The 26,984-nt window shown below is 41.1% G+C and overlaps 1 protein-coding gene across 1 annotated transcript in view; it reads right to left on the bottom strand.

The window, feature by feature from the left end:
* KIAA0922 (KIAA0922 ortholog) overlaps positions 1-14,112 on the bottom strand; it is a 47,639-nt gene extending 33,527 nt beyond the window's left edge. The window contains exons 1-6 of the mRNA XM_010155730.1: positions 14,054-14,112; positions 13,113-13,236; positions 11,937-12,053; positions 9,831-9,941; positions 3,652-3,729; positions 1,678-1,831 (exon numbers count right to left, since the gene is read on the bottom strand). Coding sequence (XP_010154032.1) covers positions 1,678-1,831; positions 3,652-3,729; positions 9,831-9,941; positions 11,937-12,053; positions 13,113-13,236; positions 14,054-14,112 — 643 coding nt within the window. The remainder of the gene's footprint in view (positions 1-1,677; positions 1,832-3,651; positions 3,730-9,830; positions 9,942-11,936; positions 12,054-13,112; positions 13,237-14,053) is intronic.
* Between the last annotated feature and the right edge of the window lie 12,872 nt (positions 14,113-26,984).

Below are 26,984 nucleotides of genomic sequence, written 5' to 3'. Positions count from 1 at the left end.
GGGTAGTAACCTATTGACTAGATCAACAGGAGATAGGTGTAACTCAGCTTTCACCTGCTAAGTTGGCACAGCTATATTGGGTAAGCACCCTTCCTCACTGACGAGGCTGTGTGTTCCTGTCCACAGGACACTACAAAGATGTAGAGGACCAAAAGAAGAGCAGCAGGACAGAAGACGAGATCACTGCTATACCAGGGTGGTCACAACACTTCTGTGAAGGAAGACTACCTGAGTTCTGGCTTATACTTGAATTACATGAGCAGATGCAGACTGTCACACTCCCAATTCACCAGGCACTGTTCCTAATAATGAGTGGGCTTAGCTCAGCTGCTTGCAAGCAAGACTGATACCAGCTTACAAAAGAGGGTTCAAGATGTTGGCTCTGAGTGACCAGATGTTCCACGTAGCCACAGCTGTTTAAAGCACATACTCCAACCTTCGCAGCTGGCTAGCTCCCCCATGCAGACCTTGCCTATCTGCTGTCCCTCTCGAGGTGCTAACGTGCTGTACGTTGAAACTAAGACAGCACCGTATTGCCTTTTGTTAGATCCTTCCCTCAAGAACACATTTAAATAGACAAATGTAAGGCAAGCAAGCACTGCTGCTGGATATGGTAAAGCCACCACTGGTACTAAGGGAGGAAGACACTGAACTTCCCAATGACAGCAAGTCCAAAGGGCTTACATGACCAACCTCTAACCCAGTGAGGACTTACAGTTGCATTATATTTAATAGAAAACAGCCTTAAAACCATACTTTTAGTACTTTTACCACCAAAAGTGTTAAGAGAAAGCACCCTTGACATAACAATTGTAAATAATTCTCTACCAGCACCAGAACCAATGTATATCCACAATTCAACAAAGCACTGGCATCTCACTGGCAAAGAAAGTAGGCTTACAGCGGGTATTTCAGTTTCAGCTCTGTGTAAATACCACATCACAGAACAGGCACTGGGGGAACCGCACATATTGTTGTATGACCAGATCTTGAACTGAGCTTCTCAAAAGACAAAAAGATCATGTTCTTTTTAACTAGTGTGTTAAAAATTATTACTTTAATCTGGATTCTTAAGCAGGGCCTTCTTCTTCAGTCAGAAAATAAAAATGGCAGAAATGTCTTAAAAAAAAAAAGCAAGCTGTCTGAACAGACTGCAAAGCTCTATAAATAATTTTAAATCCCCTGGATTTAGAGGATTTGTTCAGTCAATAAATGTAGCATAAAGAAATTGCAAGGAGTTGATTGTTTTGCCTGTGGAATTCTAGCTTACAAGAACAAATGACGTGCACATCTGTATTACCTCATTACCCTACTTTCTGTAACGGCCACAGTCCCCAGTACTGTACAAGCTATTCTGCCTTCATTGTGCTGTTATGGTTAATTTAATTAATGGGAAAACAGAAATGCAGTTGTAGAAATCGAAGGGGCATGACATCTTTCCATACTGTTTATCAGATGCATAACATGGGGGACTAAAGAATGAAACAGATGTCATTTACAACTTTTCAGTTGTTACCTTTATAAAAAAGGACTGCGCTTACAGTAACTCTGCCCTAAACAAAGTGGCTGACAAACTTTAACTAAACTGATTTGTTCTCTCTTACTCAAAATTTAACACACCAAATTAAAACATAAAACTAATTTTTATTACAATTAACAGTCACAATTAGGACTTACCTGAGGTCTTCGTTTTTTCCATTGCTACATAAACTACAAAAAGATTCTCCAGTAAGTATTGTCTGTGCTCCACAAAATCTCGTTGGGCATTTTCCATTCTTACCGTTAAGCTCATTTCTAGCAGCATTGGGTCATCTGACATAAAACAGCAAGTCTGGAGCAAGACAAGGATATACAGTGTGTGTGGTGGAGAAGGAAAAAAATTCATTACAGTAAGGTATCTTGAGAAGTTAATCAAAGGTATTATTCTAACAGACAGTGTCTCCAGCACCAAAACAGGAGTAATGAGGACCTCTGCTAAAATTCTCAGCAGAAACCAAAGACAGTGCAGGTACAGACAGCACAGCAAAAACAAAGACAAAAAACAACTGAAAAGGACACTGAACCTTGAAAGAATGCAAATTTATAAACTGTCTTAGTCAGTCTCACCTCAGGGACTGCAAAACAGTTTCCTTTGTTAAATCCTCTGCCTTCAATAAAATGTGCCATAAACAGACTGATGCATGTGTCTTAATGGTAGGGAGACAGTTCATGTTCACTGGTCTGTTTATAGTTAATTTTTCCAAATCCTGTGCTTTTTGTCTCCATTTCTCACTGAAGTAATTTTAAAAAAACAAACATACATGTACAATTCTTAATAGAAAACACTGTCGCCTGGCTAGAATACTTCAGATAAATACAAATAGGATCTTATTTCCTTCCGTAAGTAGTGGCTGCTCTTAAGTCAGCTGAGTCTTAGCAACTACAAAGACAGACATGGTTTCACAAAAAATTAAAGCCAACAACGCAAAACAAAATTAGACAATCAACGATGAGTAACATGAATTTGTCCTGCATCACACCAAGAAGGTTGCTAAACTCTGGCTCTAGTGCCCTACCAAGAGGACTAATTTGCTCAGGAGGAGGAGGAGTAGAAAACCACTATGCCCAGCACATTAAATGGTCTCAAGAAGCAGCAGCAAAACGCCTTCACCTAATCTGAAGTGCTGTAAGGAGGTACAGCAGGAGTGGGGAAGCATCTCTAGGAACGGGATGCCAGTTGCCTGCTCACACTACATCAGAAAGACCCTCAGCACTTGAAATGGCTGCCAGGAGCAGGAGAGGAGGCCGCTGTGGAGCCTGGAGGACAGGGATGGCGTGCACGTGGGAAGCTCACATCAAAGAGCAGGCAAGCTGCACTATGTGCAGTCTCAAACTGCACCACCTGGAGGTGGACCATCAGGTCCACCTCCAGCCTAGCCTTACTCTCCAAAGCAATGCAAGCATCAAACATGGGAGTAAACCAGCACAGGATCACTGCGATGTGTAACCTACTAACAGCTATGGAGTCTGGGCCTCATCACACGATGCAAGAAAGGTGCCACAGACCACAGCATGGGCCTATATATCTGATCCAACAAAACAGCCCATCGAGTACCGTCACTGCTATGAACCAACACCCGTTTACTGCCCAGGAGGAGGAGGGGACTGACTGCCTTCAACCCTCAGAGCTTTCAGAGGGGGCTTTTCTGTTAATGAGCACACCCCTCCTCAGCTCTGCTCAACACCAGGGCCACCTTCAAAGACTCCTGAGTACACAGCCCACACTCCAGCCTCTCCGTTCACTGCTCTTTTGTCAGCATCAGCTAGAAACTGGGAAACATTTCTGGAAAATGGAAATTATGGAAATCTAATCACTTTTGTACTCCGTGTGAGTAAGACAACATCTACACATTAAACCGCTTAGCCTGATGGGTGAGTTTTAGGGTTTTTTGGGGAGGGTTGGGTGTCTTTTCCATCTCCCCCTCTTCTAAAGGTTGCAGTGGGATGTGTGTGACATTTAATTTATACCACAGGGTCAGGTTTTATAAAAGTACAATTCCTCTTTAAACTGAGACACTGGGAACTGCACTGTTGCTAAAACTTCCAGAGCTCTGGGAAGTACCCCTTAAAATAAGACAACCTTAAAAGTTATAAAATGGTAATAAAACATACCTTAGCTTGCTGATACACATTGTTAGGTAAACTGCATTCAAGATGAACATGCAAGAGACTGGTATTCATAGTTTCTGCCTGTAAGAAGGAACAGTGAAGAAAACATGAGGCACATTACTTGAAAAGATGTTATCAGATAAATCTGATTCACATAGTACAACTTGTAAAGATAATAAGACTGTTTTCTCATATGCATGACAGCAACGTAAGGACATTTTTAAAAATAAATACAACTACTCTGTATAGGAGGCCAACAATCAATCTCATTATAACCATTATAAACTTTCATATGTCAACAGAGCCTTTTTTATATAATATAAAAACTTTTTTCCTTGTTTTCTGGATTTTCTTTGATGATTGGGTACTGAAATACAGTTGCTAGGCCAAGAACATAATGCTTCTTGGACATAGTCTGTATGTAGGCTTCATGACAAAACAGACAGACCAAAAACACTTGTTTCCCTTTTTTATTGATTGGAAAGGTGGGGTGGGGTGTGTGTGTCTGAATTAAAAAAAAAACCAAAAGGACATTGATTGTGCCAGCTTCGAAGCACTCAAAAATCTAACAGGGCTACCGCACCGACAGAGCCAAGCATAGACCATGAAAGCTATCTGGAAACCTAGACTGACAAATTACTTGCACAAACTGCTCAGTCTATCTTGATTCTAAACTAAAACAACAACAACAAAATTCAGAATGACAGACCTGTCACTAGCAGTGCCTTAATTACAGCAAAAATGCCTTTGAGACTGATATGGAACATGCACCCATCCACCCCAGTTTCTCTTGTGATACTGAACTAAATATCCAAGTGGGGTATCTGCAGGTCAAGTTTACGGAGGTGTCCATGCAACTGACTTTAAAGAATTTCAATAACTGGATGCTGAAAAACAAACTGTGAAGAAAGGTTTTTAAAGTATCCAACACCTTATTTCGTATCTCTCTAGGACAGGGTGCATCTGAGCAGAGGGTAGGTTTACAACATGCATGGCATTTCACAGGGTCCAGCTTTATAAAAAAGCACAGGCAAAAGGAAGCAAGCATACATTCTGCATTCCCGATTCAAGCAGATTTCACACCAAAATGGCTGGGGTTTCACACAAGAGGGCGATGTAACCTCTGCAAAGGTGGTGAGCGGCGACTCAGACCCTGTCCCCAGCCCACCTCTCCGGGGAAGCCAACTTCTGCCACATAAACACTTTCATCCTCATCAGATTTCAAGAGCAGAAAAAAAAAGATACCAAAAGATGCACCACTTACTGCTCTCTCACGGCCATGAATACTAATGCGCTTTTAACAAGTCAGTAAGGTAATATAAAGAGCAGCCTTGGGGGTCATTTCTCTGGTCAGATAAACCTCGATGCTTTGACTTCCCTTCTCTGTGGTTCCTGAAAGAACACTAACACTTGCATGGTCCTAAATAAGGAGGTATTAGTCCTTCTTCAATGACACTGTACTTCAAAGTAGTTTAGGACCCTATTAAAAAATTAAAATCAGTTTAACTGTATTTTTCCAACTTTTTTTTTTTTTAAACTTCCTGACCTGGCATAAGTCTAAATGGGAAACTGCTGTCACCTTAAAAATTGAAGCTGCTAATTAACACACACACAGAGGAAAAACATTGCTGAGGTGTATCTGATGTTCATCTGTCTTCTATGGGAATTTTTTATTTCCCTCTGTAAAGCTATCTTCAGAAAAGGAAAAGGGTTTTCATTTATCTAAGGCAGACAACAGATGCGTAACTGTCATGCCTACTAACTTACAACACCAGCAGGACAGCTGTGTTAGCCATAGAGAGAAGATAAAGTATCTGAGAAGAAAACACTGTCAGAAGCAGAGTTTCCAAGAAGACAAACCTAGGACCACAGCCACATATCCCAGCGGTGCAAGCGCTCTGTTTACACTGTAAATATCACTGCCTATGAATCAGAGCAGAGAGCAGTGTTATGCAGCATATGTTTGCACCAGAGGCACACTGAAAAGGAGAGGCATGGCACGAGGAGGAGAGAGAGAAACAGCGCTGGAGAGCAGTACAGCCACTGCCACTTCGTTACCTGGTGCCTCTATTTTGTATTAGGTAGCTGCATGTACACACACCGCACCCACAGATCCTATACGAAGTGACTAGAGAACTCTGATAGAAGTCACACAAACGAAATTTTTACCAGTTCTGTTAAGTTTTTACATTTAAGTTTTAAAGAAACAGAGTCCTCTTTCAAAAAATCCCAGAAAACCTGAACCATCTCATCTGTAAGCAGCCCTGCTCTCCAGGCAAAGGTCTACATTCCACTGGTGGACATTACAGTAAGCAATTATTAGGAAATGATTCATGCATCAAAACAGAGACTGAGCATCAGCAGGACCACTGGCAAAGGCCAGCTCAACAGCCATCAAGCAACCGTAGACCTGAGGCCACTTTTAGAGGAAGAATTCCTTAGTCTGCCCTAGATGCCCTTGCATCACTATCAGGACTGTAGAGTTCAAACCACATCTTGGACTTTCGCTACAGTGCAATTAAAAAAACCTTTACACAAGCCTTCCCTAATTCCTGCAAGCTGATACTTCAAAGTTTCTGTGCTAAACAGTCCCTGGCCCTAAGGAGCTATTTCCACTCTAAATGGTGTTAATAAGCTGTCCCTGAAATAATGATTCAGCAGAGTTTCATCAGTTTTTTGCAGGCAGTTATCAGAATGACACACCAAGAAAACTCTACTGTCCTATTACCCTCCTTGTCCACACCCAAGCACCAAACTTGCACACATTTGCTTCTCTGATCCCATTTCCATGGGCCCAAAGCAAGACTTAGAGCCTTGGGTTCCTGCCAGCACTTGCAGTATTTCCCATGTTGGTATGTCGTTGGTTCATGAACTCCAAACTCCTCTGGGAAATCAGCAAAGTGATGCCTGTACCTCCTACAATAAGACACACACATCCCCGCAGTTCACTCCTCTGGTCACATTTCCATCGTGTTTGTAAAGCATTTTGAACACAACGCAGCAGTGATGGTAGCTACCCTGTTAGTTGCATGCCAGTATTAAACAATGCCAAAAATCAGGCAACTGGAGCCAAGACTACGTTCAGAAGCTGGGTAAACAAAGATGACCTATATGGGCTCCACCATCTGTTATGGCTTAGTGGTAACTAGCCGCTGCTGAATGGCCACGTGGACATACTCTGAATTCAGAATGTTGGACACAGCTCTTCTCCCGAAGAGTGAGCCAGGAGTGCAGAAATCCTAGGATCCAGGACCACAGCCAGAGCATGCCCATCCTGAACCCTTCAAAAGCTAAAACTTTGAAATGAGTAACAGAAAGAGGATGAAATCCAACAGCAGAAAAGGCAATTCTGTATTCCTTTTCTTATTAATCACAACAGTTTCTGCTAAGAAGAAAATGAGGGAATGATGGAGAAAAAAGAAAGGCCTGGGTACCTTTGCCTATTAAAGGATAACCACCGCCCACAAAATCAGTGGGGCATGGAGTTTCAATACCCTGAAAAAAGGCAAACACAAACTAGACACATACTGTATTTCCAACGGAAATACTACTGTAGAGGTAAACTTTCATCTATATTCCCTAAGGATTTACTGTATTTCCAACATAAATACTCTATAGAGGTAAAATTTCATCCATATCCCTATGTATAATTCTGGCTGTTCACCTTCAAGAGAAATTTTTACAAACCGGAGAAGCTGCAGGAAGGGGTTGTCAATTTGGTTAAGAAATGGACAGCCTATCACTGAAAAAGATACTGCAGAGCACAAACCATTCGGCTGGGCAAAGTGAAAGCTGGAAGATGCAACACAACCTACAAATGCTTCTGGATATAAGCACCAGGAGGAGTTATGTAAACGAAACACATATCTTAAACATAAACAGGCCACAAAGCAATTCAGACTGGAAATTAGGTGTAGGTTTGCAACCATCAGAGGAGTAAGAACAAGTATTTGGTGTCATGGTAACAATGCCTCCCAGCAGTTCTGAGAAGCCATTTCACCAAGCACATGATGGGACTAAATGACGTCACCTTTCTGGCCTTGACGATCAAGAATGTCAGTATTAGCCAACAGCTTAAACACAGCCACCTTTAAAACGGGAGATAATGGAAGCAAAAACCAGACACACAACATGCTGCGCACAGTGAGCTTTCTCACAGGTTTCCAAGCAATAGACTTCAGAGGTAAGGATACATTTAGCATTATCAAACTAGCCATTGTCGCCCAAGATTACAACTCATCCATCCCCAGACAACAAGGGCTGTGTAAATGAGGCTTACGCTACCCTGAGCTTACACTGGCATTTTACTTCAGTTAAAAATAAACAGGGGAAAGCAAATGTGCACAGTTAAGTGAGTATGACTGGTTTGTTTTAAATGTTTATTTCACTATAAATCTCCACTGAATGTTTAATAGTTATGTATCCTTAAGTTTGCACGTGTGTAGTCACTCAAACCTCACAGACCTCTCTCCCTTCCACAGCTTCTGAGACAAGACAATCATAGCAATTTTCATGGAATCTGGATCAGATTAGTAGGGTGAATTGAAGGAGGCACTTCTGGAGAAGACAGCTACCTATAGAGCAACACTTTTAGAAAAGGTAGCCATACTCTAGCCATAAGCTTGTCTTAAGTACTTAGATCTTGTCTACCACCTTCAACAGCTGAGGAACCTGTCCCAGCGCTGCTGTATTTCTGTCCACATCGGTAAGATTCAGTGAACTAAAAAGTAATTCCCCAATTATAGCCTGGCACAGGAAAATTACACACAGAGCTAGTTAAACTGAGCCAACACACTCTTAGAACTCATCTATTGCAACAAGACTGGTGCCAGGTGGTACCATGCTGCACTGCCAAACATGACCTCAAGCTTGTACTTTAAAGAAATAAAGCATAGGAAATTGTTCCTCACTATGCAGTAAACAAAAGGTGAAATGCTCCCCCAGACTTCTCTACTCAGGAATTCAGGCACAACTGAGAAGCAAACTACATCCAAACTTCAGACAGTACCTGACAATAACCCATTGAGCTAGTGTGAAGATGCAAGATGTGTCATGAACAGCATCCAGAAAACCCTTCTTCAGTTCTACCCCTACCACCCCACATTACAAAACCTAAGATTTTTGGTTCCTTCACAAGAGCATGTCTGTGGGCACTCACAAGCAAGCACACTCATGTGCGTACAGAAGAGATTGGTACAGAGGAAAAGGAAGGCATACAGGGAAATCATCTGCTATCCCTGGGGAGAGGTAAGATTGACCTACGTGTAGCAGACGGAAAAATAAGATCTGAGGTGAGAATTTCTCTCAGGTAGAACAGAACACGACATCACGAAGGCAGTCAGTGCAGCTTACATTTAGATAAAAGATTAAATTTTGTTATGTGCTAAAAAATTTGAAAAAAAAAAGTTTTTGAAAAAAACCTCCATGTACAATACAAAAGGAAGGAAATTTGAAAAGTCTGTTTTTCCAGTTGATTCACTTGAGAGGTTCTGTATGGCCTAGAAAACTATGAAAATACCTGACTATGAAAATACCTGAAACTGCAACCGACTGACAGAAATCATTAAAGCTTCTTTCAACTGAAATAGTTATGCCGCATGAATCCACGTTGCTGAATTCTCTGCAGCCCCCTGCTTTAGTCAAGCTGAGGTAAGCAAAGCTGGTGTCTTCAGCACTGACACTGGCAAAAGGGGATACTCCAGCCTGAACCCCAGCTCTCGTTCTCATCCACGCAGCATGCCATGCTTTTTAACTGTGGCAAACTGCTGGCAGAGCCCCATTGTGAACTGGCATGGGGAACGGGTCTGAAGAGAAAACCAGAACAAACCAAAATAGCTTCCTTGCCCCAACCTGACAGTACAAAGTTTATATTTTTTTAGGACAGATCAATTCTCCAGTTTAGTTCAGGGCAGGGCTCACAAATAGTTTTGTCTGTACAGCTGAGAGGACAGCACACCACAGGAGCATGAACAAGAACTAGTGGAAATAGTTGAAATGCCAAAGACTGTCTCATAAAACCAGAGCACTGGCTGATCACAGTAGCCCTGTATCTTGTAACCTCTCTCCCACAGTCACCGATTAACTTCTTGTTAACCCTACTTGCATCCCAACAACCTGAGGACAAAAACCTTTTATGTCTAAGAAGATTCATGTTTCATCTCCATTTGAAACATATACTGTACCAGTGTGTGTGACGCCTGGATGTTTTGAATGTGTGGAAGCACTAAATAGGTGTTTGCTAGCTGTACTCTAGGTTCTTCTGGAGAAGACAGCAGCGTTCCCGTTCCAAAAACCTGGTGTTAAAAAAAGTCATGACATCAACACCTAGTATTTCAGTTATCTCAGTAACATACAAAACTGTTTTGCTGATAATAACAATCTTCCCAAGAAGCAGATTGGTTTTTCACATTAGATTCTTTTAAAAGAAAATTTATACATAAAGTCCCAATATGGAAAGTTAAGTAATAAACATAAATGGCATTTCAGCACCTTCACTCATTCAGGCACTTTTACAAAAACAAAACAAAGCACTCACCAGCAAAGCATCAGTTTATCTCAAAAAGAAAGTTACCTAAACTCTCCTACAGCACATATCACCACTTGCCTGTGCAGTAATTTCTGGAAAAACTTTGTTACTGGTCCAATTGCATATTGAATTCAATGGCTTTGCCTTAAAAATTGAGTAAAACAATTTTTGATAATTTTGGGTTTTAAAATCTGTAGTTTTCAGAGCACAGTAAGATCTGGAAGTTGAATGTTTTCATTGCATTCATATTCCACTCCACCAAGATTAGTTTATGACAATGAGATGCAAGATAATGGGAGGAGGAGAATCATTAGAGGATAAGAAAAATGCCTTGAGGTTTTTCACTTGTATGCAAAGATTTATTTCTCTTTTATAAACAGAAAAGCCCCACATTTTTAATTAAGAGGTTCACACAATGCATTCTACATTCATGGAAGATCTCGGAGTACAGACAGAAAATACCAAAGCAAACATCCCTTCTGGGTTTTTTATGAAGTCATTTATGAAGTAGCTTTTACTATTACAGTAGTACTTCTCCATTTGGGTGAATCTTATGTACACACTCTTGCATAAATGACTTGGAAACATCAACCATGTTTCAAGGCTTTTGGGCTCTCAAGAGTACTCTAACTATGCTCCAACCACTCACATTATGCCCTATTTTGAAACTCTTAGACCTAATGTGAGCTGAAATCTTGAGCCGCTGCTTCTTCTGTTTCAGGTAGCTGGTGAAACTGTCCATTAAAACCAGACTGTTACCGGTTTTAGCAGCATTCCAACAAGAGACAAACTGACTTTTTGGTGACACTGACAACTGCTTTCCCACAACTTCTTGATAAAGGGCCCTGGCTGAGCTGACCAGGCAATAAATCAAGGTGTCAGGATTGAGTGCAAGGAGCTGAGAGTTGGAAATAAGAAAAGGTCAGTCAGCCTATAATGCACTCTTCCCTCATCCTTGATGAAAATTTCCTGCCAAACGTGGCATCACCTCTAATAAATACTAGATAAATGAAACATTTGTATTAAAAACACATGTATTTCAGTTGAACGTACCTATGCTTCAATTTAAGGAGCTTTGTTTTCCAACACAGTATCGAAGTATGGGAATGGACTAGCTGTATGATCAATTAAAGCTAGCACTGTTTTTAAATCACAATTCAGAGTTAGATTTTTCTTCAAAAAAACAACAAAAAGCAAAGAATTTGGTGTTTAGAATTACTGTTATAAAAATAAAAGAAGCTTAGGACTCGCTTGAACTCACTTGTTAATCAGGCACTAGATGACTTTAAGGCACAGCCATTACTTCGACTTTCATGTTGTAAGGGCCTAAACCTCTCACCCTGTCCTACATGCCCTGATGTGTTTACATAAAATCCTGCAGAGTAGCTGAAAACCACCTATTTCCTACATAGGTTTTTCATGGCAAATGCATTCCAGCACAGTGCAGTCTAGACTGCAGTATTATAAGACAGCAACCCGCAGTGACAGGACCATGAACTTAACACGTAAGTACACATACACAAATACACTTAGTTTTACTACCACAATTAGCCCCACCAACAGTAGTAATTTTAACCGTGTACATATATGAGGGATCATGACTAGCAAGATCTGGTAAAAGGGATGAATTGTAAACATCAGCCCGCCTGATTTCTATCAGGAATTCAATGAACTTTGGAAGTCTCTAAGTTCAAAATGTACAAAAATCACTTTTTAAAACACGAATAAATCCAAAAGTCAAGCTAAAAATAAGAGTACTTACCTGATATGAAAGTACTCCATGAGATGAGGTATTTATAAATAATGAGCTTTCAATACTGCCTTCTTCTGTTGGCAGGAAGAGTACTCTGAAAGACATTTTTCCCATCGCTGGAATCACCTGCAGAGACCACAAAGAAGCTTGCTTGCTTGGTGCCAGTGATTCCGACACCCACCATTCAGTCGCATGGCCCAACCAACACTGCCACATGTACACCCCACCAAGCAGAACCTCAGTTCTGAGAAGTTTCAGCTGTCCATAATTCTCGACTCTTATGAAGGAGAAGAGCTGAGACAAGGCAGAAAGCAACTGGACATATTATGTCTGGAGTTTCTCATCTAGCTCAGGTCTCCTCAGTCAAGACTCCTTTTTGCATGAGAAGTTAATCATGCAGCATCAACAGCCTCTGCACGCACAAAAAGGCTTCCCCGCTTGTAGATACTTACTGCAAAGGAAATCAACCTTCCTGTGATACACAGTCAAATGAGTTAAAGCTGAACTTGGGCAACACAATTAGTAACCAAATAGGTCTAAGTGAAAGAACAATGACGTTTATGTCTGCACAGTAATACCCATTCAGCCTTAGCAAAAACACAAATCAGATGAAAGCATAAAAAACACCCTTTGCACATCAACAGCAGATAAAATCTGGGCTTCATCAAACTGAGATCAGAGGGGTTCATTCTTAACATGCGTTATATTGTTATACATTGTTAAAAACCTTCAGTGTTAAAATAGTGGTCTTCAGTCAGAAGGCAATTATGCTCATAATTACAATACAAGATGCATAAAACATTTCACTGCAGTTTTTTTGAGGAATATGCTAGAACATTCAAAAGACTGAAAATTCAAGGCTGTGAAACACCCACATGCCTGTGGATTACTGCATAATGCTGCATCAAGCAGAATAAGACTTAAACATTCTCTTTAACACTGAAAAATTCTTCTTTTCTCTTACTGTAAAACACATTTCCTACTGTAGGTTTTGGATGTCTTCTCCCTTACCAGTCTAAGTAGAAGTGAGCAAAAAAAAAAGCAAGCTAGCAAAACAGAAAAAAAGTTGGAGGTCCTGCAAAAAAGCACGAAGAGAAAACACAGAATGAAGAGCTTAGGCCAAAGGAAGCACGAAGGTTTGGCACTTGGCCATTACATAGTTTCCAAAAGTACATCAACACTCACCCGGCTATGAGCAGGAGACACATGAAACTGTCTAGTAGTTGTAAACACTGAGTTCACTACAACTTCTCTATCTCTGCTAGGGTTGTAGGCATGCAGCATTTTAGCTCTGGGTAACCCTAGTAATCTAAAAGGGGAGAAAGAAAAGAGAAAGAAATTATTCATTTTATAAGCACAAGCAATGCACAAAAAAGCAACAAACACAAATCACTCTAAAATATGTTGATATGCAACAATTTCCTATTTGTAACTATTATTTGGAAACATGCCAAACAATTTTTGCCCTTTAGTACACAAAGACAAGTAAGAAACACTGGGATGTGAGACGTGCACTTAGACAAAACTCATCTGAGTCACTGGGAGTTTAAGAAAAAACCCCAACCCTTACGAGGCACAAAATTTTTAATAAAAGTTTAAATAACCAAAGCCTTGTTTTGTCAGCAAAAGCAACAATTCTCTTAAGGCTTTTGCTTTAGCTAATACATCCTAATCCCCAGCATATTATACATTTATTCTGTGCATCCTCTGAAATATTCCTTTAAGACCATGCTTCCTTTCAATTACTGCTAGACCAAAGGCTGATTACAATTTAAGAGTAATTTTTCATTTCCTCAGAGAACTTAAAAAAAACCCCCAAGAACTCCAGTATTCAAGCAGTATGAAAAACTGATTTGACATCCATGCAGAATCACCTGAAATATACCCAGAATGTGTTATGGTTCTCCATTCCCTTTTCCTCCCTCCTAGAACTATGTTGGTTTTCATTTACAAAGTACTGCAAGGCAAGAAACACAGTTCCAACTCTGTGGCAATTACTTACTATTTCCCCTTTTTCCAGAGGATGGCATGATCTCAGCTAATGTTCTTTACCCAAATGTAGCCCAGCACAGCTGTTACTCCCAGCTTCATTATTAATCAAAATAATCATAATGAAGGATACTCACTGCATTCCAAAATGCAGAACTGACGGGTGAAAATGCAAGGCCTTCCCATTTGGAGGCATCTTTGCTGAGAAACTGAAAAAAGGAAAAAGAAGCCACAATTAATATTCAGTGGATGTGATGATGCAGGGAAGGAAGATATGCTACAGGCTGTGAGTCTTTATATTCTAAACACACTCTATTTCCAAATCTTTTCATACGTTCCTCTCACTGCCATAAGACTTCCCTACAACAGCAGATGCTGGAAAGCTCATGCCAGTAAAAGTGCACTTTGAGAAGTATCCCATTTTAGAGGCAATACTGGCCTGGACAACCTCCCTTCCTTGCACATATCCCCTCAGTCACGCTGATACACCTGTTCATGAGGCTGCGCAGTGAAATACAGAGGAAAAACAACTTATGAGACCTGAGAAATGAAAATTTCATCAGCATAGAGCAGATCCCCAGTCTCACAAGCACACCCAAGAGCTGCAGAGGTAGAGGAGTAAATAGCAGCTTGGGCAAAAGCTACACTGAAAGAAGCACTTGCCTAGCTTTGGCCTGAATGCAAAAGCCAACTCATTTTGTATATGCAAAAGAGAGTAAGAAATAATGTGAAACACACACATCATCATCATCTTTCCTTTGCCCCAGGAAAATTCACAATAAAGCTCCCCTCACTTCTAGTACATTTTTAGCTTATTTCAACATGAGTCGAAGCCCTATAATGTAGGCAGAAATCCCAGGATATCTTCACCACTTTCTCAATTAAAACTTGTCCTCCACAGGTCCCAACAACGACAGTGGTAAAAAAAAAAAAAATAAGCCCAGCACTTGCTCATTACAGCCATCCAGCGCTATGCTGTTAAAAAGTTCCCCAGAAGCAGTCTGCATGTTGCATAGCCAGAACCAGTTTCACCTCTACTGGATGATGCTAATAAGCATCCTAGCAAGGATGAGTCTGAGAAGGGAGGGACAGACTGTGGTCTCATTAGTTATCCAGCTGCTTTGCATAATGTGTGGTAGTACAGTTAATTGGTCCCCAATTTAAAAATGTAGTTCTGTAACATTACTCCTTTAATATACTAAAGTACCTACATAATTCTGTTGTTATATTCCAAACCAATAGAGGCATAATTTATCACCAGTCAGGAAAAATCAGGTTTATTATTATGAAACCCCACAACTTTCACAAAAACATTTCTCATACAAGAGAGCAAATTCCCTTGCTGCTGTAGCAGGACAAATGCAATATATCCAGGCAGCGTTTCTGGGGAGCTTCTAGAAAATAACGAAAGAGCAGCTGATGCAGAACTACAAAGTCTGGGTGAACAACAGTCACGCCGCAACCACCTTGCCTCTGCCCCAGCCAACTCTTGCTCCATTCCTAGAAACACCGCAGCAACCAGCACCTTCTTCCCCTTCCAAAAGTCAGTCTCAGAGACATACCCAGAAGGAAAGTCTGAATACTGTTGGTGTAAACACACACAAATTTAATTTACTACTACAGTAAAAGCCCCAGACATTTGGGGAAAGGCACATTTCTTAAGGGTCCTCAGATCCTTTTTTATAGGTACACACATATATAGCAAAATAAAAGTTGTCAGTGGTTTACGCACTTCAGTATCACCCAGAACACCATCACTGCTTAAGTTTCTAGCATCGTACAGGTAAGTTACTGTTAAATACCTTTCCCCATCAGAAAAACACTTTGCTGAGAAGGGCAAGAAGCTGAGTCCTCTCGTGCCAATTTGTGTAATTGGCAGCAGCTCTCCAATCTTTCTGCTTGGGAGCTCTAGCAACATCAGCTCTTTTCCTCTCAGCAATAGGCACCAAAGCACTGACAGCAAATGCAGCTGTGGGTGTAGCAGACTGCATTTCATTTGATTTGGGAGAACAAGGACATGCCGTAGAGCACTGGCTCATAAAATGCACTGTATTGCTGTTCAGACAACAATCACAGCCAACCCTTTCCCTATGAGAGAAGCAACGGCAGGATCCCACGTCTGCCATCCCATTCCTGTTGCAGAAGGCAGCCTGGACCTGGGACGGCTGAAGCTAAGCCTTGGCTAACAAACGTTGCAAACTGAGCTGACTCCTGAGCGTAATTCCAGAGCATTCATGCCCAATGTTCCCCAGCAGCCCCATGATCAGGACCACGGTAACAAGACATCCAGCTGCTGCTCTGCACCCCGTAATACCTGCTAAATTGCTCCAAGCCCCAGCCTGGCCCCAAAAGCAGAACAGCCACATTCCTGTGGTGCTGTGCTCCTAACCCTGCCCGCTGGCCAGCTCCAGGGCATCTGCACCGCTTATCAGCGGCCCCAAAGCAGTGCCAAAAAATAACCTGAGAGCTGAGTTTATTCAACAGCAAGACAAGTGGAAGGAGAAATTCACCACTTTGGTTTGGGGATTTTTTCCCTGCTCCAAGGGAGAAGATAACAGGTTGAAATAGTGGGAATACCAACCTGGATACATTTTAAAGCCCACCACTAGAAAGGGATAGGCCCATCTGCACCCCCCTCTCCAACTACAATTCAAAACATTCAGGTCTCTGCAGGGGATCTGACACAGAAATAAATGTCAAAGCCAATTTATTAAGACATTTAAAAGCGGAAGGCACTTTTTAAAATACCATATTTACCTTTTTTTTTTTTTTTTTTTAAAAGAACCTCATCTCACTAATAGATACACCTTAAATTATGACCAAAATTTCTCTTTTGGCTGCAGACATGTCTAAAAAAGGACATGGTTCATTTCATGAGAATGTTACAGGCCTGAGAAAGACATACAAGTATCAGCCTAAGAATGGAAGTCTTGAAACAACAAACGTGGAGAAATAGTCCACTTCGTAATAGGAAAAGTCTGGTTTCCAACTACTCTTTAATTGCTTTTAAAATCATTAACCATGCCATCTAACACAGCCGGACTCCACACTCGCTGGCATCCCTGTTTTTTCAGGCAGACTAGTTCACTGACTTCTGAATGATAAATTTTCATAGAGCAGGTCAACTCCAAACTTTCAGTGGACATTAAGCATGAGCAAACAGAACTGGAGGAAAAGAGGAAGAAATAGAAGAAGGAAAAGGAAATCCTAGCAATTACTTTGAACACCTAGTAGTAACCATCTTTGTATAAAAAACCTAGTTTAACGGTCCCCGTTATCACTTGCTGGCCCAACAATTCAATGCCCTTCTTCCTCTCCATCCTCACAATACATTTAAAGTGCTGACACCCTGGACCATCCACCTCCAGAAAGAAAATATATGAACAGCTGAAACACGGGGGAGGCAAAGGAGGGTTCCACATTGTCACGCAGGTCAGGGGAAGGTGGGGGCGGTCTCTGAGCGGGGAGCAGGGTGTGTGCCCAAGAGACCCGCAGCTCCAGCCCACACCTGGATTCAGACAAAACATGCAGCAGAGGGGGGCAAATCCTGGGCACACACACACACTCCTCATGGCGCCCGAGATGTCTGCTGAGGAGACAGGTGGTTGGCAAGCACACAAAGAGAGGAAGGTGGGATGAGGAAGAGGGGTGACATCAGGGAGCAGACTAGGATGGAGGAATGCAAGAACCCCCTACCGCCTGTGCAAGCAGAGAAATGTGTCACCTAGAGCAGCAGGTTTGGTTTGGGCTCCTTGGTGCTGGTTTGTGTTTTACAAGGAGCACAAGCTGTATAAACTTAAGCCATCATTTGTCCTCCACTGAGAAGCCTTGTAGGGAAAAGGGCACCAGAGGAACATGGAGAAGTTCCAGCCTTTTACAACATTTCCTGCCCCAGGAAAGAACCTAAGAACATTTTGGCCTCCTGTTGATGTGGGACTAACAAAAGGGGATGCTAATACAGGGATACTCATTGCAGACATGCTGAGTGTGCTGTTAAATACATAGCTTAAATTGTTTTGACCTCGCTTCTTTCAGCTCTGTTACTCTTTGATGTAATTAGTAAAACCAGGTAAACAACCAGGTAATTATGATTTTTATATATTTATACATTGCATATAAATACATGGGGATGTAAATATGATGCACAAATATTTGTTCCAAATTACCAAAAGACCCTTTTATTTCTGCCAAAGCGCAACAGAAAAAGATCTTTCTTCTTAACAGCATTATTCATACTTCACTGGCCAAAAATCACAAGGAAAGTTTTTCTCCTAAAAATCCAAACAAAAGGCCAAATCTACTCTGAATATATGACTGGGTTTTGTGTTGGGGTTTTTTATTTGTTTGTTGTGGTGTTTAATAAAACTTCAAAAAGGAGTTGATTCATCTAATCATACATATAAACCACACAGCAACCTGCAGAATAATCTGCATCTGAAGCAAAGGGAAGTTTCCAGGAAGGAAGTTTATCCCAGTGACCTTTTTTCTTCTATCTGCTCCTTTAAGTCTTCCTTGTATCTTTATTTCTTCACATTAACTAATTACTTTGGATTACCTGAGGACACAGGTTATCTGATGAATCAGATAGCAACATCCAGAGTTAAGAATAACAGCAATTGCTACTTGGTGCCCCTTTCTTCATCCTTCCTTTTTGTGTCCTTTGTTCACAGCAGATGAAGAAAAAGCAAGTCAGGGGATGGCAATTTATTGTCAGGCTTTTTTCTTTATGGTTGCAGAGTTTTCTTGGAAGCAGCAGGCAAAAAGGACTGGATTCTTTAACATGCAAGAGGTTCTTTTTGAGCGAATCTGTTTAGGCAGTATTGTTTTATTTCTCAGTATATGGATAAAGGTAAAACGACTTATGTCACATGGCATTTTGGTATGTTCAGCACATGAATATTAATGAAGCCACAGGATGAGGTTTTGAGATATGAAAGTAGGTATGCATTCTATAGGAAAGCACAGTTTTCATATGTAAACTGAAACAGAGAAGTGAAATTTAAAAACCCTCATTTACTGACTACTTTTAGATTCACGCCTCTAGTCTGTTTATGGGGTGCTGTCTAGGAGAATGAAATTCACATGTACAGAAACAACCAAACCCAAATATTTTTAATAGTTCTGATTACAGCTGATGGAAAGAAATTTTGACAAATGAAAACTAGTAAGAGGAAATGAACACAGAAACAGAAGCATCTCAGCACAGCTGAACCAAAGTCTTCTGCAGAGCCGGTACAAAGCTTTGGTTTGCCACATCCCCGAGTCCCTATTTTGCCTCAAGCTCCCATTTCCTAAAGGCAGAAAAGCACCAAGCAGTAGATATGAAGGTTAAACTGCAGCTCCTGGAAGACACACAGCAGCTTTGAAAATGATAAAATTGTTTGGAAATACAAAATTAAAACTTTCGTTTACCGTTAAGGCAACTCTGCCAAAAACAGATTCGGGAATATTTTGTAATTATTTTTAACCAACAAACAACTGCTTTCCTAGAGTCAGGAAGACTCCTCAGAAAACAGAAAAGAAGTTTACCTTGCAAGAATCCTATACAGCTCCTGGGCAAGCTATACGTGGCATGTCCCTGTAGGGCTGCAGCACCTGGAGAAGCGTGGCTCCTGCCCGGCTCCCTGTGGCCTTAGCCTTGCCACATTCACCACCTCAGCTACGCAGACTTATGGGGCTGCTCCTGAAGCCCGGTACTGACCTGAGGCTCAGGTGATAACATACAAGCACCTCAGTCTAAGACTCCAGTGATAACCTATGAGCCACTCAGTCTTTGTAGATTTTTTTTTAATTATTAATTTTTTACGGAAAAAAATGTCTAGCAGGTAAAAGAACAAAAAATGTGAATTTTAAACACTGGAAACCTAGAAGGCAAAACATTCCAGTATTTTTAGTCCCGCATTGTTTAGGGAAAAGGCAGAGGACTGACTCACTGCTTTTGAACGCTTGGGGATTGGCAACCCACTGTTAGAAATTCACTTAACATGCTTCACCAGACAGCTGTGCTGCTTCTGAAAGAAGGGTGGTTGTCTTTATTCCCTCTGAACTATGCTATGTACCATCAGGGACCAAATCTTAGACTATGGAAAGCAGGAAAGGCCAAATTGGAATTACCTGTCAAAACGCATGTGCATGCATGCCTGCTGCATGTTTTCACTACAGGAAAATAGGAAAGGCAAGCTAAACCCAAACACACCAGTGAAATGGACAGGGCAATCTCTTCAAAAATTCCATGATTTGTGGCCATGATTTAAAGGAGCAGACAAGTCTAGCAATAGTATATAGCCAAACTCAAAGTTTCAATGCTTAGTTTATTCTAAACAGTGCCAAGAGAAAGAGGTATGTAAGCCCAGCTCAATGTGTAAAGCACAAACCACTCTGACTTCCATTCAGCCCTCTCCTTCAGCAACTGCGAGCAGCCAGCTCAGCTCTCCTCCTCCAGCCCTCCTGTTTCCACTGCCATTAGTTGTCTTTCTGGGTAGCCTTCCTTCCTCTCACTGCCTGTGCTCCCTCTCCCTGTAAAATTCTATAATGATGCTCATGCCAACCTTTGTCAGAATAGTTACCCAAGCCAACAGTGCTTCAGTGTTAATTATTACCAAACTACAACAAAATTGCAGTGATCAAACTCAAAGTATAGCTCTTACGAAGTTGCATTTCTCAACAGAATGTAAATGGAAGCACACAGATAAAAAAATTTGCTGTCCTCCCTACCCTCACACCCACCCAGCCTCCTTGAAAAACATCCGAAGTAGTTAAAATGTGGACCATGATAAACATCGGAATAAGTCTCGTGAAGAAATCTAGCAGAGAAGATTAGCAGCAAGGCACGCAGCGCTATAGCGAGCATCCTGGTGAAAAGAAAAGGCTTTCTTCTCCAGATGTGCCTGTGGTTTATGTTTTAGCAGCAGCAGTGCAATAAAGCATGTTTAACAGCAGAACAGAATTATCCCCTCCCATAAATCAGTCCTCAACTTCTGAAATTACTGAAATCTGTACTAAATTAAGAAATAAATTCACAATTACTTGAGTTGATTCAAAATTGTTTTCTGAAACATCTTCTTTCAAAATCCTTTAGCCACCCAGGTTTCAAGCAACAACCAACGCTCTCCAGAGATGGTCCAGGGGGACCCCACATTTTTGAGGCATCTTGGATAGTCTGCTTGAGCAGGGGACAAAAAACCCCACCACAAAACCAAAAACAAACCCAGAAATTTTAAAAATCAAAAGGTATAGATACACATAGAAACCCCCAAGCACAGACCTGGGAGAGTAATATCTGGGTTATCAGTGAATGGGGCTTGCAAAGCAGGCACCCACGTGGCCTAAGCTGAACCTGCAACTACATCTGGACATAAAGGAGTCATGTTTCAGGTAGGCTGAGAAATATCCAAGTTATTTGTTTTGGATGAGTGTATGGCCCACAAAATGTGCATAAAGCATTTTCCTCTGAAGCGACCCTACCACCGCCAGCAAAGCCCAAGTATCCTGGCAAGCAGAATATCCACCTTCATCTTCCTTTTTGCTTCGTGTAATTTGACAATTGACTGCTCATTTTGCAATGTTTTATAAAGCAATCTCTAAGTACCTGAGAGGATAAGTGCTCTGAAATAAAACCCTTAGTTTGCCTTTTTTTTTTTTAAGCTTCTTTACAATTTAACTTTCGAAGAAGTCAGCAATCTTCTGTTAAACTGCTAAAATAACAGAGATCAAGTTTACTCTTTCTTTTAATTCTTCCCAAAACAAATTAGAAGACTCACTTGCCTAATACAACAAACACTTCTGTGTGTTTGTTCTATTAGGCAATTCTTGACATTTTATCTTGAATTACCAGGTCCTGGACTTCTGGGGTTATGAGAAAATACTGCATTTCATGTCTTCATAAAGAATGCTTCTAGCCCAGGAGTATGTGAAATAAAAACACAGATCCCAAAGGCACACAAAGCAGCTCATGCTATTTTTTTTTCCTTTTTAAACCTCAAAGATTTTAGCCAAATTCACTTTGAGTAATTTGCTTACTCTGTAGCTGCCAAACCCTCCAAAAACACAAAACCACCACTTTAAACTGCTGGCATAACCAAGGTTTGCTCTTCAAAACCTGACGCTAAGATCAAAATTATTTCTGAGATGGCAACTTTTGCCTATCTTAATTAACAAACATTATGAAAGGCTGTCAAACCTGAAAGCAGCCAGGCCTCCTTTATACATATGTTAATAAATGGCTTCTTGGCTGCTCAACTCTCACAACTCAAAGCTGCTTCAAGAGTGGCTATGAGACCCCACACCCCAGCATGATCACCCCACATGGTTTATTCCAAGCTCTTGCCCAGAGTCTCTAAACAGAAAATGAAGCATTTTCAGGTGGAAGCGTGCTGCTTATAGCCTTTTTCAGACACTTAGAAAACATGAACCCTACAGAAGGAGCGCATGGAGAAGTACCTAGAGAAAAGGCTTCCATGATGTCAGCACTCTGCCTCCTCCAGCTAAAAAAAAAGCAAAGCGAAACTGCAAGCCTTGTGCTGAAATACTAAGAGATTTAAATGACTCTTTTCAAAACATTTCACTGAAGGCAGTTGAATTTCACAGAACAGCCCTATTGAAAGAGGTAGGATAAGAGAACCTTCAAAAAGGCAGAGGACAAACCACACAGCCACCTGCATTGTACCTAAGGAGAGCACGCTTATTTTTGCTTACTAGGTAGTATTTAACTCTGTCCTTCCAACAGCAAAACCATGGCAGATGAGGCTAGTGGCAAGAGCTGCTTTTAAGCACAATCTTGTACTGCCATAATTAGGAATCTAACAAAAGAAGAGACAGAGATTCAGGAAGAAACAAATACCAATTTTATCACACCTGCCTCCCTTAAAAACAAATAACGAACTTGTTTTCTGTTCCTGCAGTGTCTACAGGACAAGTAGCAGCACAGAAAGAAGCAATCCAAGTGAGAACAGACCTCACCTTTTTAATGCATCAATTTCAATTCTGTATTTACTGGTTAAAACTTTCAAAAAATCTTTCATCAAGCACACAGTTTTATTCAAAAAGTCTACCTACGCTGAAAAGCAAAGGGCCAATTCCTGTCAATTCAGCAGCAACCCTCCTTCAAGTGTTTCACTTTCACACGCCCGGGCAAGGCCGTATTTCTTGGGCTCTGCAGATCTGGCTCCTGCCTTGGGAAGGGGGAGGCCATCACCAGGAAGCCTAGTGGGGCTGCAAAGCTCACGGCAATAGGAAGTTACATTCTTGTCAAACATCATTGCACCCAACCATTTCCTTTTTCTATTTACAGACAGCCAAAAATTACCATCTTGACAGAAACCATTTTAAGTTAGAACAGTTCAGCAAAATGCATGAAAGAGCTCTGTGGTTGCTGCTAAGCTTCACCTGCTTAATAATTAAGAGTGATAATCTTCCTACAGCAATTAAGAGCTATAATCTTCCTACTGGAGCTGCCTTTTGCTGTTTCTGCATTAATCCAAGCCTTTTAGTTTCTTTTTATAATGAAAGAGCACAAGCCTGTAAGACAGCTAAGGACAGATTTGCATGGCAGATCTTACGCCTATATGAAATCTGTACACTGAACCTATTAAGTACAAAAAATTCCCTCCCCTTTTTCCCCTTAAACAGAAAAAAAGACTATTAACTAAAAAGGAAACTAAGCAAATAAAAGAAAAATCAGACTTAGGACTTAAAAATAAAAAAAAGTAATTATTTCTGCTTTAAATTCATTCCCTTCGGTCTGACTAATGCACCTGATACCACCTGTCCTGAAAAGAAGCCACGTCAACAAGTTCACATCTCCTAAAGCTGCAAAACCCAAATTTGACTCAACAGTCGAAAATGTCAGCCTGGACTTTGCATTTCTTCGCTTTTGTTTTTAAACATCTGGGGTGAAATTCACAAAGTATAAACTTTGAGAATTAACCTCTAAGCATAACAACTGACCTATGAACATCCAACACCCTTCCTCGTTTAAACCAGCATATGAACACAGACACAAAATGTGTTCAATATGGAAAACTGTAGAAGTTACCTATCTACAAAGCACTTTACCAGTTAGCTGCAAATGCTACTCCTGTGGAAAAGCAAACACTATAATATATACTTTAAATGCATTAGGCAGCAAATTAGTTTACAAACTGTTAAGACACTGGGAAGGTCGCTCTTGAAAATGTAAATATATGCACCCCTTTGAAAATCCTTGCACTTAACATTTGCCTGAGTAGCACATCAGGACCAGCTTTCTCAGTGCTATGTTTCAGTTCTATAAGGAGAAAAACTATCACTGCTACTGATTGCCAGACTTATTACAAACTTAATTTTCTTACCAGGTGAAACTTCGTGCAAGACTTTCTGAGGCATGTGCAAACTACCCAGAATTTAAACTACATATACTAGCTTTTCAGCAGCATTTTCACAAGCCGTAATACATGACTGCAAAAATATGATGCAAAGAAGAAATAGAGAGAAGGAGCAAGGCTATGCTTTTCTGAAAGGTACTTTAAGCACGATGCTGCAGGGTGAAGCTGAGGTTAGAGTCATCCTTCATAGAGCAGGGGAACAAAGCTGCTCTCCCACACCCCAGGGGCCACTACCAAATCTTAAGGAGGAAAAGTTAAAAGATAATTCAGTAACCAAACAGCAACATTGAAAAAGTAGCTTTGGCCCAAAATCAACACCTCCATCTCACAGGAGCATCACTCTCTTGTTCTTGCTTTCCACCCCTCACAGTTGGGATGTATTATAACCTCTTTAGTGTCCCTCCAAACGTTTCCGTGTTACTTGACAAGGTTTTTTGTTCTGGTGCAGAAACGTACTGGCATCTACGCCATTTAAGAGATGTGATGCATATTATTATGTATTAGACAGGACATGCATTTTCCACAGAAAAAAACGGAACATTTTTCCTTATGAAGAACCCTTTAAAATTACAGTATCAATAAAAATTTTTCAGACTAACCATTCATATTTTAGTAACTGATTGCACAGTGCATTTTCACCTTCATCTATCATATCTACTTGCTCTTAAAGTAAAAACTTTTCCAACTCCCCATGCCAAACTCTGGGTCTACTTCCAAGCACATCCCCTCCTGTGTGCAGAAAAAGATCTGGGGAATCCTCCACAGTATCGGATCGTTTTCTTTCTCACCTAAAGCCAGTAAACCCCTATGGTAGCAGGACACCACGCAGCCAGCCTGCCAAGTTCCGCTGGCCCCCCTTCTGAAAGAGCTACACTTGCCTGTCTTGTGTCACCCAACGCTCAGGGTTGTGGTATGTAAAAAGAAGAGACAGCTCAATGATTTAGAGCTATTAATAAAAGGACACACTCTCACAGTGTATTTGTGACCTACTCTTAAGTACTACTGTATATTTAGATTTCATTAGATTATATGGTTAAAGAAAACATGGGTATAAAAAAAAATTCATACCAGAAAATTCAAACCCGGAAAAAAGCCAAAAATTTTGGCATTACAAGGACTAGTAGTTACAATGCTTACTGAAGGAGTTACCAGGTCCTTACAAAGTATCTGGGATGTGTTGAAGCCAATGCACAGCATATGCCTTGAGCCAATTTTTTCTGACGTACAAAATGCTGCAACCTTCTGCTATTAAACAAAGCAGAACCATATGAAACACACCCTGTTTCACAGGTTTATTAACAAAATGTCTACCACCAAAAAACCTCAGGTATGTTACAGCTGGCACATTAACCTCTAGAGCTCTGATTTCCAGAAGGGGCACCTTGAGCCAACAAGTTAACATTTGTTAGCTGGTGGAGGAAGGAAGAGGAGAAAAATGAGCTGAAAAAAAAAAAAATAGCAGGAAGTCAGCTTTTGACTATTTTGTATCAGTTAAAAAAAAGTACTTGCAATCCAGCACTATATTAAGACTCCACCTCCCCTAGATTCTTGTACCCCCTCCTTTGTTTCAAAGCTAAGAAGCTAAACGGAGTTCACCAACTTGAAATTTTCACCTGTGAAACTAAGGGCAAAGAATCAGTAACGCTATTTTTTGTTTCTTAACAAGCTTCAAACCCGAGATATGCTTCCACTGCAAGAAAGGATGCACTTTGCTTATGCACACTCAACACCTTAACCTATTTGACATGGAGTTTCTCAATCTGCCCACAAGAGGAAAAGCTCCTTCAAACAGGCCAAAGACCTTGCTGCAGCCCAAAGGCATAATTTAACCAAGCTCTGCCATATGTGTCTTGACACTCCTTCCTCGGCAAGGTAACAAGCAAATAAACGTCACTGTCCTGCACAGAAACCAGCTGGGACCTACACAAATTCTGCTGAAGCCAACTGGGTGGTGGGCCCGGGAGCAGGACCAGCGTGAACAGGTCACATTCCAAAGTAGAGACCCACGCGCAACCTAAGTGTGTGAAAGCAAGCCTGGCTGCTGAACAGGCTTTGCCATGTTACTCCACGGCAGCATTTTACCCTTGAAGAAATGGAGCTTTGTAAGGCAGATCTCCGTTTCAAAAATGGATGAATTGGCTTTTGCCAGCAGCATGGCAAGAAGAGATAGGGAATAAGGAAGCACAAGGTGCTGCCCCAGACCACGGCGAGCAGTAGGTAACATGGATTTGCAGCTACCACAAGATCACGACTGAGACACCTCATCTCACCTTCTCACAGCCTGTAAAATTTCAGCAGATGGACGGAAAAATAAAAAAAAGTGCAAGTGTTCAAACCAAGTGCTACTGTCCCCAATCCAGTACTCATGCCCAGCAGGACCTAACTTCCAAGCCCAACCCATGACAAAGCCACGACAGATATGGGGCAGCTTGCAGTTCTACAAGTCCCAAGTGAGTTTTCTCAGTTTGGGAACAAAAGCAAAGGTCTTTGTCTTAAAATCTGGAAGCGTATGCTCTTTATGGCTGTGCACTGCCCTCTCGCCCAGCACAGCAAACACATCCATAATTATTCCAAGAACAAACCATCCACCAAAAAGCAGCTCACTGCTTCCATGGCCAGAAAGCATTAGCAATTTTATTATTTAAAGGAGGAAAAAAGAAAACATCCAAGCAAGACTAGAAGCACGGGGACTGGGGGGGTGCGGGGG

Source organism: Eurypyga helias, unplaced genomic scaffold (genome assembly GCF_000690775.1).
Source record: "Eurypyga helias isolate BGI_N326 unplaced genomic scaffold, ASM69077v1 scaffold15897, whole genome shotgun sequence".
NCBI classification, from domain to species: Eukaryota; Metazoa; Chordata; class Aves; order Eurypygiformes; family Eurypygidae; genus Eurypyga; species Eurypyga helias.
This window is presented reverse-complemented; position numbering and strand designations above follow the sequence as displayed.